The sequence below is a fragment of the Pithys albifrons genome, chromosome 12, assembly GCF_047495875.1.
Source record: "Pithys albifrons albifrons isolate INPA30051 chromosome 12, PitAlb_v1, whole genome shotgun sequence".
In the NCBI taxonomy this organism is placed as follows: domain Eukaryota; kingdom Metazoa; phylum Chordata; class Aves; order Passeriformes; family Thamnophilidae; genus Pithys; species Pithys albifrons.
In genome coordinates this window covers 13821824-13838430 of record NC_092469.1, presented here as the reverse complement: position 1 = coordinate 13838430, position 16607 = coordinate 13821824, and the positions used below count along the sequence as shown (strand labels likewise).

The following is a 16607-nucleotide window of genomic DNA, read 5'->3' as shown; positions in this document are numbered from 1 at the left end:
CACCGTGTTCAACCATGTGTCCACAGGAACTCCTGTACCTCAGTCTCCATGCTCAGCCAGGTGTCCCCATTCAGGGCCAGGTGTTCCCATGCCCCCTGTCCATTGTCCCCATTCCCAGCCAGGAGTCCTGTGCATCCCTGTGCCTCTGTCCACTTGTGTAGTCAGATGTTCCTAAGCTCCCCAGCCATCTGGTCTCATTCCCAGCCAGGTGTCCCCATGCCTCCCAGCCCTCCTGGGTAGGTGTGGCCATGTCCGGAAAACTCGCCCCAGGGCACCACATGCCCTTATCCCCAGCCATGTGTCTCCCAGCCACCTGCCCGTCCCCCACCCCGCTCCCACCCCTCCACCCCGGTGACAAGGACACAGTGCTCAGGGGGTGGCAGCGTTTATTGCCGGCCTCAGTTGGCCTCCAGGATGGAGTTGACCCAGTCGCGCAGCATGGTGACGCGGGCATAGACGCCGGGCACCTGCGTGTCGCAGGTGCTGCTGCCCCAGGAGACGATGCCCACCAGGGTCCAGGCGCCGTCCTTCTGGCACACCAGCGGGCCCCCGGAGTCGCCCTACACGGGGCAGTGGGTGAGCGCCGGGCAGTGGGGCCCGGGGGCCCAGGGGCAGCGGGGGGACCGGGGGCATTTACCATGCAGGAGGAGGCTCCGTCGGCGCCGGCACAGATCATCACATCGCGGATGCGGAAGCCCCAGAACTCCTTGCACTGGGCGTTGGTGAGCAGGGGCAGAGCCGCCTGCTGCAGCACCGCGGGGGTCTGGGAGGCTGCGGGGAACAGGGGGCTCAGCGCCGCGACCGCACGGGGAACCCAGCGGGAATGGGCACAGGGACTGGGATCGTGATGGGGCCGAGATGGTGACAGCGTTGGGTCAGGGTTGGGGCGTGGCAACGGGGATGAGGAAGGGGTCAGGGATGAGGATGGCAACAGGGGATTGGAATGGGAGTTTGGATTCAGATGAGCGTGTGGATGGCAGATTGGGATGTGGATTCCAACTCAGAGGAGGATAGGGATCAATGAAAGGAATGAGGCAGGGCAGAGAGTTGAGAACAAGTATGGGGATGGGGATTTGGATGAGGCAGGGGACAGGGATGGGGATGAAGACAGGGAGAGGGACAAGAAAGTGCAGTACCACTGGAGTCAGTGAGCCCCCAGCCAGTAGTGACGCAGGTCATGCCTCCTGGGAATTCATCAGTGGCCTTGGGCAGGCAAACGGGGGACACACGGTCCGAGAACTTAGCTGGAGTGGCCAGTTTGATCAGGGTGATGTCATCACGCACGGTCAGCATGTTGAACTTGGGGTTCTTGAAGACCTGGAGCAAGCAGCACCGCTCCCAGCACCTGCACCCCCCACCAGGGTGCCAGGCACCGGGCACTCCACAGAGACCAGTGAGAACCTCAAGGAATGGTCCTGTGGGTTCCGTGCTGACAGGGTGCCTGAGTTACAGAGCCCGGCCCCTGGGACACAGGGGAGAAGAGACACCCCGTGTCACATCACCCACAGGGATGAAGGGGACCCTGGGGCTTGACCCCCAACCCTCGGGGATCCTGCAGACTGAGGACACCCTGGGGGACCTGGCCTGAAAGAGGAGGGGGAGCAGGGACACCCCAGGGAGCCCTGACTCTCAGGATAAGGGCAACCAGGGACTCCTTGGGACCCAACCCAGGACAAGGGACACCCCGACACACTCCCCCAGCTCCCTGTGGTGGCCCAGCAGGCACACAACCCCTGCCTTGACAGTACCTTCTCGATGGTCAGCCTCTGCTCATCAGGGCCGGGCGCATTCTGGTCGTAGGCACCAACCACCACGGTGTCGGTTGTCCTGCGCATGGGCAGGCACTGAGCACAGGGCACCGGCACAGGGAGGGGGCATTTGTCGGGGCCCCTGTGTCCTTGCCCAGCTCCACGTCTGCCAGTAGCAGAGCCAGTGCCTACCTGACGCCACAGTGGGCAGCGGTGACCACCCAGTTCTCGCTGATCAGCGACCCGCCACAGAAGTGGAAGTTACCGTAGCGCTGGCGGGGAGAGCTGCCATCAGCACCTGGCACTGCTGGCACTGCTGGCACTGCCAACGGGGTGCTCTGTGCCCGGACCCCCACACGGCACCCACCCCAGCCCCCAGCCCACCTCAGGCTCTCACCTGGAGGGACACCTGCCATGGCCAGGACCCTGGCACTGCCGGCTCCCCGTTGACGATGCGGGTGTAGCCGCGGATGACGGGTGTGATGGCGGGCACGCCGCAGTCTGCAGGGCACAAATGGCCGTGGGACGGGAGCTCAGCCACCTTGGCCCCATGTCCCCTCCACACTGCTGCCACCCCCCCTGAGCCCCAAGCCCACCCTGCCAATCCCCAAAGCCCCACGTACTCTCAGGGAGGGCGGCACGGGCAAAGCCCGCCAGCGCCAGGCAGCTCAGCAGCCACAGCATAGCCATTGCCACTCCTGAGGATGGGCCCTGCTCAGCACCTGCCACCTCTTATACCCACCCCAGGGCACGTCCCCACAGCTGCTGGCCTTGCCACTGCAGCCTTGGGAGATAGTGTGCACCTGCTACAGTGCCAGGATGTGGCCTGGGAGCATGGCACCTGGAGCCAGTGCCCTTGGCTATGCCTGTTGGAGAGCACATGGTCCAAGTGGTTGCCTCAAAATATCCTTCGTCCGGTACATGGGGTGAGCTGTCACTTGGTCATAGAATCATAGTGGAGTGGTTGTAGTTGGAAGGAACCTCAGAGATCAACCTGTCTGGAAAGGCTCTGTAGCTTTGTTTTTTTTTTAATCCAGTGTGAAGGAAGGAGCTGGAAAAAGAAGGATTCCTAAGAGGAATGATGAAACAGCCCAGGCATCCACTCTAACAGGAACAAATGGGAATTGTGGGCCCACAGGAACGCTAAAGCAGTGAAACAAGAATTGGTAGAAACAGGCCTGTAGGAATTGCGGTTCTGGGGTCAAAATGATTCCACGTCATCCTGGACCCTACCATAAAATCACAGAATGGTTTGGGTGGAAAGGGATCTTAAAGCTCATCTTTTTCCAGACCCCCTGTCATGGGCAGGACACCTTCCACTAGACCAAGTTGCTCCAAGCTCCTTCCAACCTGGCCTTGAACACTTCCAGGGATGGGCCATCAACAGCTTCTCTGGGTAACCTGTGCCAGGGCCTCATCACCCTCACAGGAAAGGGTTTCTTCCTAATCTCTAATCTAACCCTGCCCTCTGTCAGTTTAAAGCCATTCTCCCCTTGTCCTGCCAGTCCATGCCTTTGTCTAAAGTCCCTCTCAGCTCTCCTTTAGTCCCTTTAGGTACTGGAAGGTGCTCCAAGGTCTCCCTGGACCCATCTTTTCTCACGGCTGAACAACCCCAATTCTTCCAGTCTGACCCCTCAGCAGAGGAACTCTGTTCCTCAGACAGCCTGTGACCTTCTCTGGATTCACTCCAGCAGGTCCACATCCTTCTTAAATTGGGGTCCCAGAACTAGAATCAGTGCTCCAGAATAGTGGAGTAAAGGGACAGAATCCTCTCCCTTGACCTACTGCTCACACTACTGGGGATGCAGCCCAGAATACAGTTGACTTTCTGGGCTGCTGGAATAGGCTGTCATGAGATAGTGGAGTTTGGAAGCACCATGGAGTTCACATAGGGTTGAGTCTGCAGAGCCTTTCTCAGCTGCCACCCAGGCAGGGGCCCAGGGTCCCTGCTCACCCACAGGGCCAGGCCCCTGGAACACCAAGGATTTCCATGACGTGATGGTTCCAGTGCTGGTAATGTGCCAGTGGCGACGTACCAGGTGCACACTATCTCCCAAGGCTGCAGTGGCAAGGCCAGCAGCTGTGGGGACGTGCCCTGGGGTGGGTATAAGAGGTGGCAGGTGCTGAGCAGGGCCCATCCTCAGGAGTGGCAATGGCTATGCTGTGGCTGCTGAGCTGCCTGGCGCTGGCGGGCTTTGCCCGTGCCGCCCTCCCTGAGAGTACGTGGGGCTTTGGGGATTGGCAGGGTGGGCTTGGGGCTCAGGGGGGGTGGCAGCAGTGTGGAGGGGACATGGGGCCAAGGTGGCTGAGCTCCCGTCCCACGGCCATTTGTGCCCTGCAGACTGCGGCGTGCCCGCCATCACACCCGTCATCCGCGGCTACACCCGCATCGTCAACGGGGAGCCGGCAGTGCCAGGGTCCTGGCCATGGCAGGTGTCCCTCCAGGTGAGAGCCTGAGGTGGGCTGGGGTGGGTGCCGTGTGGGGGTCCGGGCACAGAGCACCCCGTTGGCAGTGCCAGCAGTGCCAGCAGTGCCAGGTGCTGATGGCAGCTCTCCCCGCCAGCGCTACGGTAACTTCCACTTCTGCGGTGGGTCGCTGATCAGCGAGAACTGGGTGGTCACCGCTGCCCACTGTGGCGTCAGGTAGGCACTGGCTCTGCTACTGGCAGACGTGGAGCTGGGCAAGGACACAGGGGCCCCGACAAATGCCCCCTCCCTGTGCCGGTGCCCTGTGCTCAGTGCCTGCCCATGCGCAGGACAACCGACACCGTGGTGGTTGGTGCCTACGACCAGAATGCGCCCGGCCCTGATGAGCAGAGGCTGACCATCGAGAAGGTACTGTCAAGGCAGGGGTTGTGTGCCTGCTGGGCCACCACAGGGAGCTGGGGGAGTGTGTCGGGGTGTCCCTTGTCCTGGGTTGGGTCCCAAGGAGTCCCTGGTTGCCCTTATCCTGAGAGTCAGGGCTCCCTGGGGTGTCCCTGCTCCCCCTCCTCTTTCAGGCCAGGTCCCCCAGGGTGTCCTCAGTCTGCAGGATCCCCGAGGGTTGGGGGTCAAGCCCCAGGGTCCCCTTCATCCCTGTGGGTGATGTGACACGGGGTGTCTCTTCTCCCCTGTGTCCCAGGGGCCGGGCTCTGTAACTCAGGCACCCTGTCAGCACGGAACCCACAGGACCATTCCTTGAGGTTCTCACTGGTCTCTGTGGAGTGCCCGGTGCCTGGCACCCTGGTGGGGGGTGCAGGTGCTGGGAGCGGTGCTGCTTGCTCCAGGTCTTCAAGAACCCCAAGTTCAACATGCTGACCGTGCGTGATGACATCACCCTGATCAAACTGGCCACTCCAGCTAAGTTCTCGGACCGTGTGTCCCCCGTTTGCCTGCCCAAGGCCACTGATGAATTCCCAGGAGGCATGACCTGCGTCACTACTGGCTGGGGGCTCACTGACTCCAGTGGTACTGCACTTTCTTGTCCCTCTCCCTGTCTTCATCCCCATCCCTGTCCCCTGCCTCATCCAAATCCCCATTCCCATACTTGTTCTCAACTCTCTGCCCTGCCTCATTCCTTTCATTGATCCCTATCCTCCTCTGAGTTGGAATCCACATCCCAATCTGCCATCCACACGCTCATCTGAATCCAAACTCCCATTCCAATCCCCTGTTGCCATCCTCATCCCTGACCCCTTCCTCATCCCCGTTGCCACGCCCCAACCCTGACCCAACGCTGTCACCATCTCGGCCCCATCACGATCCCAGTCCCTGTGCCCATTCCCGCTGGGTTCCCCGTGCGGTCGCGGCGCTGAGCCCCCTGTTCCCCGCAGCCTCCCAGACCCCCGCGGTGCTGCAGCAGGCGGCTCTGCCCCTGCTCACCAACGCCCAGTGCAAGGAGTTCTGGGGCTTCCGTATCCGCGATGTGATGATCTGTGCCGGCGCCGACGGAGCCTCCTCCTGCATGGTAAGTGCCCCCGGTCCCCCCGCTGCCCCTGGGCCCCCGGGCCCCGCTGCCCGGCGCTCACCCACTGCCCCGTGCAGGGCGACTCCGGGGGCCCGCTGGTGTGCCAGAAGGACGGCGCCTGGACCCTGGTGGGCATCGTCTCCTGGGGCAGCAGCACCTGCGACACGCAGGTGCCCGGCGTCTATGCCCGCGTCACCATGCTGCGCGACTGGGTCAACTCCATCCTGGAGGCCAACTGAGGCCGGCAATAAACGCTGCCACCCCCTGAGCACTGTGTCCTTGTCACCGGGGTGGAGGGGTGGGAGCGGGGTGGGGGACGGGCAGGTGGCTGGGAGACACATGGCTGGGGATAAGGGCATGTGGTGCCCTGGGGCGAGTTTTCCGGACATGGCCACACCTACCCAGGAGGGCTGGGAGGCATGGGGACACCTGGCTGGGAATGAGACCAGATGGCTGGGGAGCTTAGGAACATCTGACTACACAAGTGGACAGAGGCACAGGGATGCACAGGACTCCTGGCTGGGAATGGGGACAATGGACAGGGGGCATGGGAACACCTGGCCCTGAATGGGGACACCTGGCTGAGCATGGAGACTGAGGTACAGGAGTTCCTGTGGACACATGGTTGAACACGGTGACTTTGGACTGGGCTGGCCCAGGGACATGTGGCCTCCCACAGGATCAGGGACCCCTGGCCAGCTGCAAGGACACCTGAGCAGGCATGGGAACACCCGTTTGTGGGACAGCTGGCAGGGCAAAGGCCATGGTGGGTGTAGTGACAGAGCTCAGGTGTGGGACCCCTCCCGGAGTGGGCATGTGACCATGGGCACTGATGGGTTCCCCAGCAGCAACACACTCCCGTGTCTGTCCCCGTGGCTGGAACCACCTTAAGGTGTCGGTGTGGGGGCGGGACTGAGCCACGGGGGAGGGCAGGGTCCTGGAGGTCGTGTTCAGTTCCTGTGCTCCTGTTGTCGGGTGCTGCCATGGCCCTGCGGCGGGTGCTGGCACTGGGGGCAGCCGTGGGGCACTGCAGCTGCTGCACCAAGGTGGGGCCTGGGTTCCCCGAGGGCATTCACACCCTGCCGTGGCCAGTCGGCGCTGTGCCCTTGGCTTCTGGTTGTCCTGGGCCCGTGGCCGCTGTCAGACCTTCCCCAGCGCACCCCAACAGAGCCCTCGTTGACCCCACCTTTGTGGCAGCCTTCTGAGCACTCTGGTCTCCAATGCCTCCATCGGTAATGCAGGAGCAGCACTGCCATGCACCCGTGAGTGCCCCTTGGGGCTGGGGCTCCTGGGGAAAGGACTGGGGAGGGGAAGGACCACTGGATGAAGGAAAGGCCATAGGATAAAGGGCCATGGGGAGAGGGAGGGTGTGGGGCAGCAGTGCCACCTGCCCCCATGGTGGCCCCAGTCGGTGGGGCAGGTCCAGGAGTTGGCCACACTCTGCTACCGCTGCCGTGTGCCCATGGTGCCCTTTGGCACTGGCACCGGCCTCGAGGGTGGTGTCAACACCGTGCAGGTATCGGCTCCTCTTGCACCCCCTGCCCCCCAGGGGCTCTCAGTGCCCTGTGTCATGGCAGCGTCTGCTTCGACCTGAGCCGCATGGACAGCATCGCAGAGCTGAGCCTCAAGGACTTCTCGGTGACAGCGGAGCCCGGTATCACCCGCAAGGCTCTCAACAGCCACCTGCGTGGCACTGGGCTCTGGTTCCCTGTCTGTACTGTGGGAATCAGAGGCTTACTGGGGCAAGGGGTGGCAGCACTGGGGGTGCTGACAGAGGGGATGTTGGTGGGGGTGGGGATGCTGGTGTGTCTATGGGTGTGCCATGGTGCCAGAGCTGTAGCAGGCATACCTCTAGGACTATGAGTGCCGTGGCCCCAGCACTACTGGGGTCAATTGGAGGGTAGAGTGCTGGTGTCCTAGAGGTGCTGGTCGTGACGGGTGCCTAGGACCAGGTATGGCTGGAGGTGAGGCTACCACACTCTTTACCACACCAAACTACCAGCCCCCATGGTGGGCCATGAACTCTTGTAAAGTGCTGTGAGAGATGCCCTCCCCCAGTCAGGACTGGTGTGGCCCCATTGTCCTGCACTGCCTCCCCTCACCTCCCACAAAGCCTCGTGTGCCCCATTAAACTTGTGTGCACCAGCAGTCTCCGCAAGCTGTGAGATCTCTGGAGGACAGGGTCCCCCCAGCCCTGCCCCAGGGGATCTCCCTCACCCCAGCAGGCACACACAGATACCCAGCAGATGGAGGGGAGTTGTAGGCAAATCTTTATGCTGCTGGGGGACTTGGGGCCATGTTTTGGAGGGGACTGCCACTCGGTAGCTCCGGGAACCAGCGGAAGCTTCCCCTGTGTTCAAAAGGCACCAATTTCAGTTTGCATTTCGGTTACAGCTGGTACTGTATCACAACCCGAGACGTGAGAATGCACAAGTTAGCCCCTTCCTGCCCCAGCAGCTCCCCACCATCCCTGGCCCACTCTGGGGATCCCTATCCCCAGCCTCCAGCACACAGGGGGACAGTACAACCTATCTGTGTCACACTGTCCCACCACCACAGAAGGTGGCTTCCACACCATTAGAATCCACTGGCCACTGTAGAGTGGGCTCCAGAGTCCCCCCGAGAGCTGAGCACATCAAAGTGCCTCGCACATCCTTGTCTCAACAGGGACATGGCCCCGTGCCCTCCAGACCAGGACCAGCTGCCGGTTTTGTATGGAGAGAGGAGAGCAGGGAAGGAGTGGGCATAGATGCACCTCCCAGCTTTGCTTCATTACGGGTACAGCTCTGAAACCATTTCTGGCCTCTGGCCAGAGGGAAGAAGAGGAAGGGAGATGATGGCTGCAGCCCGTCTCCCCTCTCCCCACGGAGCCCTAGCCCTCCCGGTGTGCATGAGAGTCTCTATGTACATGTCCGCTTACACCGGGAGGAGAGGACTCTCATGGAGGGGAGACACATGTCTGGGGAGGGGTGGGGGGCAGAGAGAGGGGACAGTGGCCCTGAGGCCATCACATGGCTGCCAGCTGGCCCAGCACCATCCTGAACTGCTGTGTGCTGTTGGCAAGTTCCTTGACACGCTCCACCATGTCATTGGAGGCAGCAGGAGAAGGGTAGTGGAGGGCAGCCGCCTTGGTGGTCACCACGATCTCCTTAAGCATCTCGCAGAGGAGGTTGCTGTAGTGCATCACCTTGTGTTGGACATCCTGGGCCTTGGCCTGGCGGGACAGCGTGTCCCCAATGAAGACAAGCTTGTGGGCACTGAGGATGACGAACTTGCTGTGGGCCACGAAGATCTTGGGGGGTTGGTTGGTGCTGACGGCGGTGAAGAAGGCATCGACAGCATTGGTGAGTGTGGTGAGGTTGGCCTCACACTGCTCCAGGTAGAAGAGGAGGAGCTGGCGGTCAGCAGGACACAGAGCCCCACTGCCCCGTGCCGGGCCGTAGTGCTGGGGGGGGCTCCAGTTGGACAGGTCATTGTCGATGGGCCGTGTCACCTCCTGCTCCAGCCGCTCAAACTGCTTCAGCTGTGGGAGGGATAAGCATGAGGCAGGGTGGCCACTGAGACAGCACCTGCTGCCTGCCTTGGCGCCATCAGCATGGGTGGTCATGGCCACCAGCCCCAGGGAAAAGAGCAAGGGAACTGTACCACATCCCTCTCCAGGAGCAAGGTGTCATGCTCCTCTCCACTGGACACAGTGCTGGTATGGTATGGAAGGCAAGGCAGAACCCAACACTGGGACAGCCAGGGAAGAGGGCTGTGATCAGAACAGCAGCAAAGGTTATGAGGGAAGCAGGACCTGGGGCCCTGCCTGTGCTGAGCACTAGCAATGCCCACCCACCTGCCCCTGTGCCCTTACCTGCTGGTGCTCCAGCTGGTCCTTGCTCTGCCGGATGATATTGCCTTTCTCCAGCAGCTCCTTCTGGGTCTTCTCAAACTCCTCCTTGCCCTGCAGGGGCATGAAATGAAGGAGTCAGCAACCTCAGCCTTGCCAGAACAAACCCGCACCTGCCCTGGGACACCCCTGGTTCCCACAGCCCTCAAGCTGGAGGGTAAGAGCAAGATGTGGGTGGCAGAAGCAGAGCTGCCTAATCCCTCTGTGCTGGGGAACCACTGGCACAAATGCTCCCTATGGGGAGCAGCCCCCCTGCCCGTGCCCACCTGAAGATGGACATAGTCATAATCCTCCATCCAGCCGCTCTCACTGTTCTCATAGGGCCCATCAGGTGACTCCTGGGCCAGCAGCTTGGGTGGGGAGGGCAGGGGCCGTGACTGGATGCTGCTGGCTTTGTCGGAGGGGTGAGGGGGCCCATGGCCACCACTCTCCACCACCGGCTTTGTCCGTTTGAAGAGGAGGGAGGCATTGCCATGCAGGAAGGAAGCCAACTGCTTGGTGTCATCAGGGATGCCACGTGAGTGCATGATGAAGTGCTCCAAGTCATCTGTGCCTGGCTTGCTGCTGGCCAGGGCACTGGGGGCCCAGTGGCAAGCATCCAGTGCTTGGCCGTGCCGTGCCAGGGCCTGGTAGACCTCCTCCATCTTCTGCAGCTGCTTGTTCAGCTTGGTATAGAGGGAGCGGTCAGAGGCCTGGGCAGCATTGCCCACTGCTCCCCGGGCAAACTCCAGCAGGTCCCGCAGGGCTGTCCGGACGCCCTCGGCCGCACCACGGATGCTGGTGGCGTTGGCCTCCATGTGCTCGGGGCTGCGCCAGTTGGTGCTGATAAAGGACATGAGGTAGGAGACGGCGCTGCTGACACCGTGCTGGAGCTTAGCCAGTGACTCCATGGCAGCGTCCAAGTCCAGGGAGAACTCCTTGCCGGCTCCCTTGGCCGGCTCCTTCACAGGCACTACATCCAGCGAGGACGTGGAGATGTTGCTGCGGGTGCTGCCTGTGCTGGAGGCTGAGAGGCGTTTGGTGTCAGTGCCCTTGGCCTCACGGTCCACTTGTGGCGGAACATCATAGATGTACTCACCCTCTGTGTCCACAGAGCCCTTACCCAGGGCATGCAGGTCCCGGGGCACATCGTACACCTCCTGGGAGCGGAAGGTGGATCCCCCCAGCTTCTTGAGGCTAGGGGGCACATCGTAGATCTCGTGGGAGAGCGGCTGCTCAGGAGCACCTTTCCCAGCTGCCGGTGGCACATCATAGACATCCTCTGGCAAGTAGGGTTCCTGCTGGGCCAGGATGAGGGGGTGGCGGGATGGGTCGAAGGTTTTCTGCTTGGCAAAGGCAGGGGGCACATCGTAGGTCTCCTCCCGTGCTGGGCCATCCGGCACGTCCTTGCTGACTGAGGGGGGGATGTCGTACACCTGCAAAGGCAGAGCAGCAGGCACTGTCAGTGCAGCTGAGAGCACCATCCTGGCTCAGGTACAGAGGTGCAGATGGGCTGCCCTGTGCTGTGGAGCACACAAGAGCCAGCTCTGGGCATGCACAACGGCACTGGATGGGCATCACGATGGAGCCATGCACCCTGGGGGCTCCCCGGTACTTTGGGACAGGAATCCCAAAATCCTAGAGCAGCCCAGGTTGGAAGGGACCTTGAAACATCCCAGAGTCCAACCTCATTGTCTGGATGTGAACATCCAGCACCTCTCTGTCTCCTGGTCTCCTGAAAGCCTCTAGTGCCAGGGACACCACCACATCTCTAGGGAGGCTGATCCAATGAATGACTGTTTTCCCTGTAAAAAGCTATCTTTCTTATACGGAGAAGCTGTGAGCTTCTGAGCAGCACTTACAGTTTGGGGCAGGTTCTTCTCCACACTGGGGGGCACATCATAGATCTCCTGCCCTGGGTCCTGCCCATTGGGACCCTTCACTGCCATGGGGGGTGTGTCATAGACCTGGAGAGGGGGACACAGGATATGTCACAGATGGCACAGGCACCCACCTCTGCCAGGGACCAGCTGGGAAGGACTGAGGTGCCCAGAAGCAGCCCCAAGGTTTATGAAGTGCACGGTTTTGCATGAAATTGGACCAACTTTGGATCCCAGGCTGTGCCAGACCATCTCCCATTCTAGAGGCTGGCACCAGATATACCCCCTCGCCCTACCAGGCAGCCTCACCTCCTGACTGAACTGGTTTGGGACCCCTCCTCGGACAGGCGGCACGTCGTAGATCTCCTGGGAGCCCGTGGAGATGAGGTGGCGAGGGAAATCATACTCAACCTGCTCACTCTTGGGGGAGTCATACACATACACTTGCCCCACGCGAGTGGGCACCAGCACCTGGAAAGAGGGAAAAGAGATGTGGGCAGTGCCGAGCACCCCCCAGCCCAGCAATGGGGCTGGAGAGAGGATGGGTGCCGGGTTCTGCACCAGACTGTCTGGCACCGGGCACGCCGTGCCCACCGGAGGGCGCTCCTTGGCCAGGCGTGCGCGGCTGCCGGGGACGGGATGATATCACCGGTTATTTATAGCGGCGATAGAGCCTCGGCGAGAGACAAAGCCCAGCCGGCACGGCCGCGGTGTGCAGAACCAGGAGCCGATTTGGGCATCGAGCTGTGGGCAGGGAACTGTCAGTGCCGGGAGATCCCTGCCCACGGCTCCATGCCTGAACTGGTCATTCCATGGTGACATGAGAGTGGCAAATAACCGAACCTAGAGGGTCATGGCACCCTGCCCAACTGGTGCCAAGAAGGGCTGAGGTGATGGCCTGGTTTTCAGTTTTAGGACGTGCCTTGTGCCCTGGCTGTGATTGCTGGCTCCCTCCCCTCACTGGCTACTTTCCAAGGGTGTGAACCAGGTAGCCTTCCCAGAAAACGAGATACTGAAAGCACCTCGCTCCTCTTCCCTGCGATGACGTGCCAGGGAAGGGGCAGAGCCAGGAGGAGTCTGGTGCCCAGGATGTAGCCGTTAGGCTCCATGCTGGGGACAGGCTGGTGGCTCACCCTTGCCTCACCAGTAAAACCAACGAGAACTGGCAGGCTCCCTGGCACAGCCAGGACATGCTGGCACCAGCTGCCTCCTCCTGCTCCCAGGAGGAATGAAACCTCACAGCACTGTGCCACGTACCAGCTACTTCCAGAGTTGCAGAATCTGGGCAAAGGGCATTTCCAAGCAGCTCTTGGGTTATAAGCACCCTGTGCCCACACCAGACACATTGCCATGGTCTGAGGGACAACAGCAGAGCCTATGCAAGAGACCATGAGGACCCAAGTGCTGAATGCTGTGCCACCTCCAAGTGGGGTAGCCCATGTCAGCCAGGGCACCACAGCCAGCACAGGGTGCACCCACTCTTGCCAGCAGTGTGGAGGATGCCCACAAAACCCCAGCAATGGACACAAGAGCTGCCTGCTCCAAGAGACAGTGGTGGGCTGATACGCTCAAGCCCTTCCACCCACTCACACCCATGGACCACAAGAGCACCCCACAACCAAGACATGCTCCCTGCTCCAGTCCCCTTGTCCTACCTTTCCCTGGGGTTTGTGCCCTTCCCAGCTCCTCATGTCCAACGATGGGGGCACCTGGTAGATTTCTTGAGCCTGACCAGCTGAGGGAGGAACCTGGTAGACATCCTGGGGAGGACTGGCAGAGCCCCCAGGGTATGCCTCTGCTGCCTGGCCCAGAGAGGGGGGCACCTGGTAGATCTCCTGGCCGGGGTTGGGGAAGGTGTGGGGAGGCGCCTGTTTCGGGAAGGTGGGTGGCTGCTTAGCTGGGGCAGGAGGAAACTGTCCGGTGGGTGCCGAGCCCTGGTATAGACTCTGCTGTCCCTTGTTGGGGACCGGCATCAGGTAGACGTTGTCCCCTTGGGGGGCATAAGCAGGGTGCATGGGTGTGTACTGCGAGGCGGGCGACAGCGGGGTGTAGCCCCCTTGGTGGTGGTATGGCAGAGCCGGCTGGGGCACCGACGGCTGCGGTGGCGTCTGCCCTTGCGCCGGGCCAGGCGCTTGCTGCGGCTGCTGCTGCTGTTTCTTGTCGTACATCCCCACCAGGATCTTGAGGCGATTCCCGGGGACGATACCCTGCCGGCCGTGGAGCGAGCAGAGCCACCAGCCGTCCAGCCCCTGCGTGTTGCGCTCCAGCACCGTCATGATGTCGCCCTTGCGGAAGGAGAGCTCGTCCGGGGACTCGGCCACGTTGTCGTACAGCGCCTTGGCCAGCACGTTCTGGAAGAGAGCCCCGCGCCGGGTTGGTGAGCCGGGCCCCGCCGGCCGCTGCGGCGTCATCCCGGCGGGGCGGCAGCTCAACTTCTCCGGGCAGCTCCCGCCAGCTGGATCAGCTCACTCCAGCCACCGAGGGATTCCCCGCTGGAGCTCAACCCACCCTTCCCAGAGGTGGTGCTGGGAAGGGGCCGGGCCCTTCCTCCTCCCCGGTTTCGGGGGGCCTCCTCTGCCTTTCCCGCCCCTTCCCTCCGCCGCCGGGGAGGAAGTGCCGGGGCGGTGAGTCAGCCGTGTCCGTGACCATCCCACGGCTCCCGCCGCCAGGCCTGGGCCCCTTCAGCCCCGCGGGGTCCCCGGACCGGGCCACGGGGGCACCTGCCAGCGCTGCCCGGGGCCGGGGCGGCGGGGCGGGCTGAGGCCGATCGGGGTGGCGGGGCCCGATCCCGGCTCTCTGCTGGCCCTGCCCGCAGCCGGTGGCACCCCGCCCGGCGGGCCGGAGGCCCAGGGAGGCCCCCGGCCCTGGTGGGGCTCCCGTGGGTCCCGCAGCGCCGTGATCTGCCGGGAGGGAATGAGGGCGGGCAAGGCCTGACCGAGCCGGTGCGGCGGGGCTCGGCCAAGGTCACGCCAGCGAGATCGTCCGCACCGAGGGGGCCCTGCCCGGGCCGAGCCGCGGGGCGGGGGCTGTGGCCTTCCTCTCCTCCCCTCCTCCTCCTCTACGGCGGGGCCCCCCGCCAGCCGTTCCCCCCCGTCCCGCCCGTCCCCGCACACGTTCCCCCACGCTCCCCGCTCACCAGGTAGTTCATCTTCCCGCGGGACCCTCCGGCCGCAGCAGGGGCCGGGCCGGGAGCGGGGCCGGGGGCCGAGGGCCGGGGCCGGGCCGGGGCGCGCGGGCGGCGGCGGCGCCGTAGGGATCGTTATAGCGCCGCGCGCGCCCGGCCCGGCCGCTCCGCCCGCCCCCATTGGCTGCGCCCGCCCGGGGGCGGGGCCAGGGGGGCCAGGGGCGGGGCCAGGGCGGGGCGGGGGCGGGGCCGGCCGGGAGTGCAATGGGTGTGTAAAGGGCGTGTAATTGTGTGTGTAAGGGGCGTGTAGTGTGTGTGTAAGGGGCGTGTAATGTGTGTGACGGGCGTGTAACGGGTGTGTAAAGGGCGTGTAATGTGTGTGTGACGGGCGTGTAGTGTGTGTGTAAGTGGCGTGTAGTGTGTGTGTAAGGGGCTTGTAGTGTGTGTGTAAGGGGCGTGTAATGTGTGTGTAAGGGGCGTGTAATGTGTGTGTGTAAGGGGCGTGTAGTGTGTGTGTAAGGGGCGTGTATGTATGTGTGACGGGCGTGTAACGGGTGTGCAAGGGGCGTGTAATGTGTGTGTGACGGGCATATAGTGTGTGTGTAAGGGGCGTGTAATGTGTGTGTAAGGGGCGTGTAATGGTTGTGTAAGGGGCGTGTAATGTGTGTGCAACGGGCGTGTAATGGGTGTGTAATGTGTGTGTAAAGGGTGTGCAACGGGTGTTTAAAGGATGTGTAATGTGTGTATTATGGGTGTGCACTGTGTGTAAAGGGTGTGAAATTGGTGTTTAAAGGGCATGAAACGTGTAAAGAAGGGTAACAGGTGTGCAATGAAGGGCAATGAGTGTGTAACACATGCAATGGGTGTGTAACAGGTGTGCAACAAAGGGTAAGGGCAGCGTAACAGCTGAACAACAGCTGTGAAGGGAAGGACAACATGTGTAATGGGTGTGCAATGGGTATGCAACAAAAGCTTTATGGGTGTGTAATGGGTGTGCAAATGAAGGAGAAAGGCTGTGCAATGGGTGTGGTGAGCAAAGGACATTAGAGGTTGATGGGTGTGTAACAGGTGTGCAGTGGGTGTGCAACAAAGGGTGACACGAGTGCAACTGGGGTGCTCTGGGGTGTGAAATGGGTGGAGTGTAATGGCAGGGCGACATAAGGGGCAGGCAATGGCTGGGTGTGGGGGCAATGGGTCACATGGCACACCAGGGCAGATGGTGCACATGGCCCACCCTGGCACATGTAGCACTCCATGGCGCACATGGCACACTGTGGCACATGTAGCACTCCACAGCACACATGGCACACCCTGGCACACATGGCACACCAGGGCTGCCTGGCCAGCCTGTTCCAACAGCCACATGGCCCACAGGCACCCCAACAACTGGTGGGCCTGGAGTTGGCACCGCCTCATGCTGTGCTGCAGACCCTGCCATCCTCTCTATGGAACTGGGAGCAGGCTGGAAGGGTGGCTGCGGGGTCCCTGGGAGCTGTGGGAGGCACAGGACCGATGGACATGCTGGGACACACACGCTGCTCCCCAGGCATGTGAGAGCATGTAGGGAGCATGGAAGGGGACGCGAGGGGTGCCTGCAGTGACACGGGCACATGGGCGAGTGGGTGGTGAGCAAGCCTGTGTGGGAGCCGCTGGCAGTGAGCGAGCCGTGCATGCGGGGGCAGGCCAGGAATGTGCCCCTGCCTGTGCTTGTGCCTTCCGGGCACGGTCCCGGCAATGGCTTTTCCTCTCACCCTCCGGGGTTACATTTGGGCCACCTCAGCGTGTGGTGGCAGCGTCGAGGCCAGATAGCAAATGTGTGCCCTTCGCCAAACAGCAGGGCTTGTTCCACTCCCCAAGAGCCACCACCACTGTCCCCTGCTCCGAGGCAGGTTTCCTCTGCATCACTGGCAGAAAGGGAAACTGAGGCACAGCCGATGGTGGGAGATATCCGGAGGCAGAGACTGCGGTCACACCCGCAAACCGCAGCTGCCCTGGCAGACACAGCCTGGGGACTGTGGTTTCCTCTTGTTGGTGACAG

The 16607-nt window shown here is 62.1% G+C and overlaps 3 protein-coding genes across 9 annotated transcripts; 1 reads left to right on the top strand and 2 right to left on the bottom strand.

Annotated features, from left to right (window-relative positions):
- Positions 1–378: 378 nt before the first annotated feature.
- Positions 379–2438, bottom strand: LOC139677472 (chymotrypsinogen 2-like). Of its 2 annotated transcripts, none has more exons than XM_071567457.1 (7): positions 2385–2438; positions 2146–2289; positions 1941–2020; positions 1749–1827; positions 1137–1317; positions 638–771; positions 379–560 (listed from the first exon to the last, which is right to left on the bottom strand). In XM_071567457.1, the coding sequence occupies exons 1-7, from the start codon at positions 2436–2438 to the stop codon at positions 399–401; spliced, it is 834 nt and encodes a 277-aa protein (XP_071423558.1). In that variant the 3' UTR covers positions 379–398. The 2 variants fall into 2 exon arrangements, with proteins under 2 accessions (XP_071423558.1, XP_071423559.1); XM_071567458.1 differs by having other exon boundaries at positions 2146–2249; positions 2390–2438.
- A 1462-nt stretch (positions 2439–3900) lies between these two features.
- On the top strand, positions 3901–5946 carry LOC139677511 (chymotrypsinogen 2-like). Of its 2 annotated transcripts, none has more exons than XM_071567543.1 (7): positions 3901–3949; positions 4090–4193; positions 4312–4391; positions 4505–4583; positions 5015–5195; positions 5561–5694; positions 5772–5946. In XM_071567543.1, exons 1-7 carry the CDS (start codon positions 3901–3903, stop codon positions 5931–5933), a joined length of 789 nt encoding a protein of 262 aa, XP_071423644.1. In that variant the 3' UTR covers positions 5934–5946. The 2 variants fall into 2 exon arrangements, with proteins under 2 accessions (XP_071423644.1, XP_071423643.1); XM_071567542.1 differs by having other exon boundaries at positions 3901–3954; positions 4050–4193.
- Positions 5947–7951: 2005 nt separating this feature from the next.
- BCAR1 (BCAR1 scaffold protein, Cas family member) lies at positions 7952–14740 on the bottom strand. 5 transcript variants are annotated; one of them, XM_071567552.1, is made up of 8 exons: positions 14582–14740; positions 13101–13796; positions 11755–11916; positions 11428–11532; positions 10665–11001; positions 9853–10592; positions 9551–9640; positions 7952–9217 (listed from the first exon to the last, which is right to left on the bottom strand). In XM_071567552.1, the coding sequence occupies exons 1-8, from the start codon at positions 14591–14593 to the stop codon at positions 8702–8704; spliced, it is 2658 nt and encodes an 885-aa protein (XP_071423653.1). In that variant the 5' UTR covers positions 14594–14740; the 3' UTR covers positions 7952–8701. The 5 variants fall into 5 exon arrangements, with proteins under 5 accessions (XP_071423653.1, XP_071423652.1, XP_071423654.1 ...); XM_071567551.1 differs by having other exon boundaries at positions 9853–11001; XM_071567554.1 differs by lacking the exon at positions 7952–9217 and adding an exon at positions 9228–9448 and having other exon boundaries at positions 9853–11001.
- Between the last annotated feature and the right edge of the window lie 1867 nt (positions 14741–16607).

What these genes read in the sequence shown, in the direction of transcription:
- LOC139677472 (XM_071567457.1), bottom strand. Translation starts at nt 2,438, where the DNA reads ATGGCTATGCTGTGGCTGCTGAGCTGCCTGGCGCTGGCGGGCTTTGCC. An exon ending in TGGCGGGCTTTGCCCGTGCC is followed by an intron (nt 2,290 to 2,384) that starts GCCCTCCCTGAG and finishes CATGGGGCCAAG; the next exon opens with GTGGCTGAGCTCCCGTCCCA. An exon ending in GCTGCCCACTGTGGCGTCAG is followed by an intron (nt 1,828 to 1,940) that starts GTAGGCACTGGC and finishes GCCCATGCGCAG; the next exon opens with GACAACCGACACCGTGGTGG.
- BCAR1 (XM_071567550.1), bottom strand. Translation starts at nt 13,856, where the DNA reads ATGACGCCGCAGCGGCCGGCGGGGCCCGGCTCACCAACCCGGCGCGGG. An exon ending in GGCACAAACCCCAGGGAAAG is followed by an intron (nt 11,917 to 13,100) that starts GTAGGACAAGGG and finishes CCCTCTTTCCAG; the next exon opens with GTGCTGGTGCCCACTCGCGT. An exon ending in CAAACCAGTTCAGTCAGGAG is followed by an intron (nt 11,533 to 11,754) that starts GTGAGGCTGCCT and finishes CCCCCTCTCCAG; the next exon opens with GTCTATGACACACCCCCCAT.
- LOC139677511 (XM_071567542.1), top strand. Translation starts at nt 3,901, where the DNA reads ATGGCTATGCTGTGGCTGCTGAGCTGCCTGGCGCTGGCGGGCTTTGCC. An exon ending in AGAGGCTGACCATCGAGAAG is followed by an intron (nt 4,584 to 5,014) that starts GTACTGTCAAGG and finishes TGCTTGCTCCAG; the next exon opens with GTCTTCAAGAACCCCAAGTT. An exon ending in ACGGAGCCTCCTCCTGCATG is followed by an intron (nt 5,695 to 5,771) that starts GTAAGTGCCCCC and finishes TGCCCCGTGCAG; the next exon opens with GGCGACTCCGGGGGCCCGCT.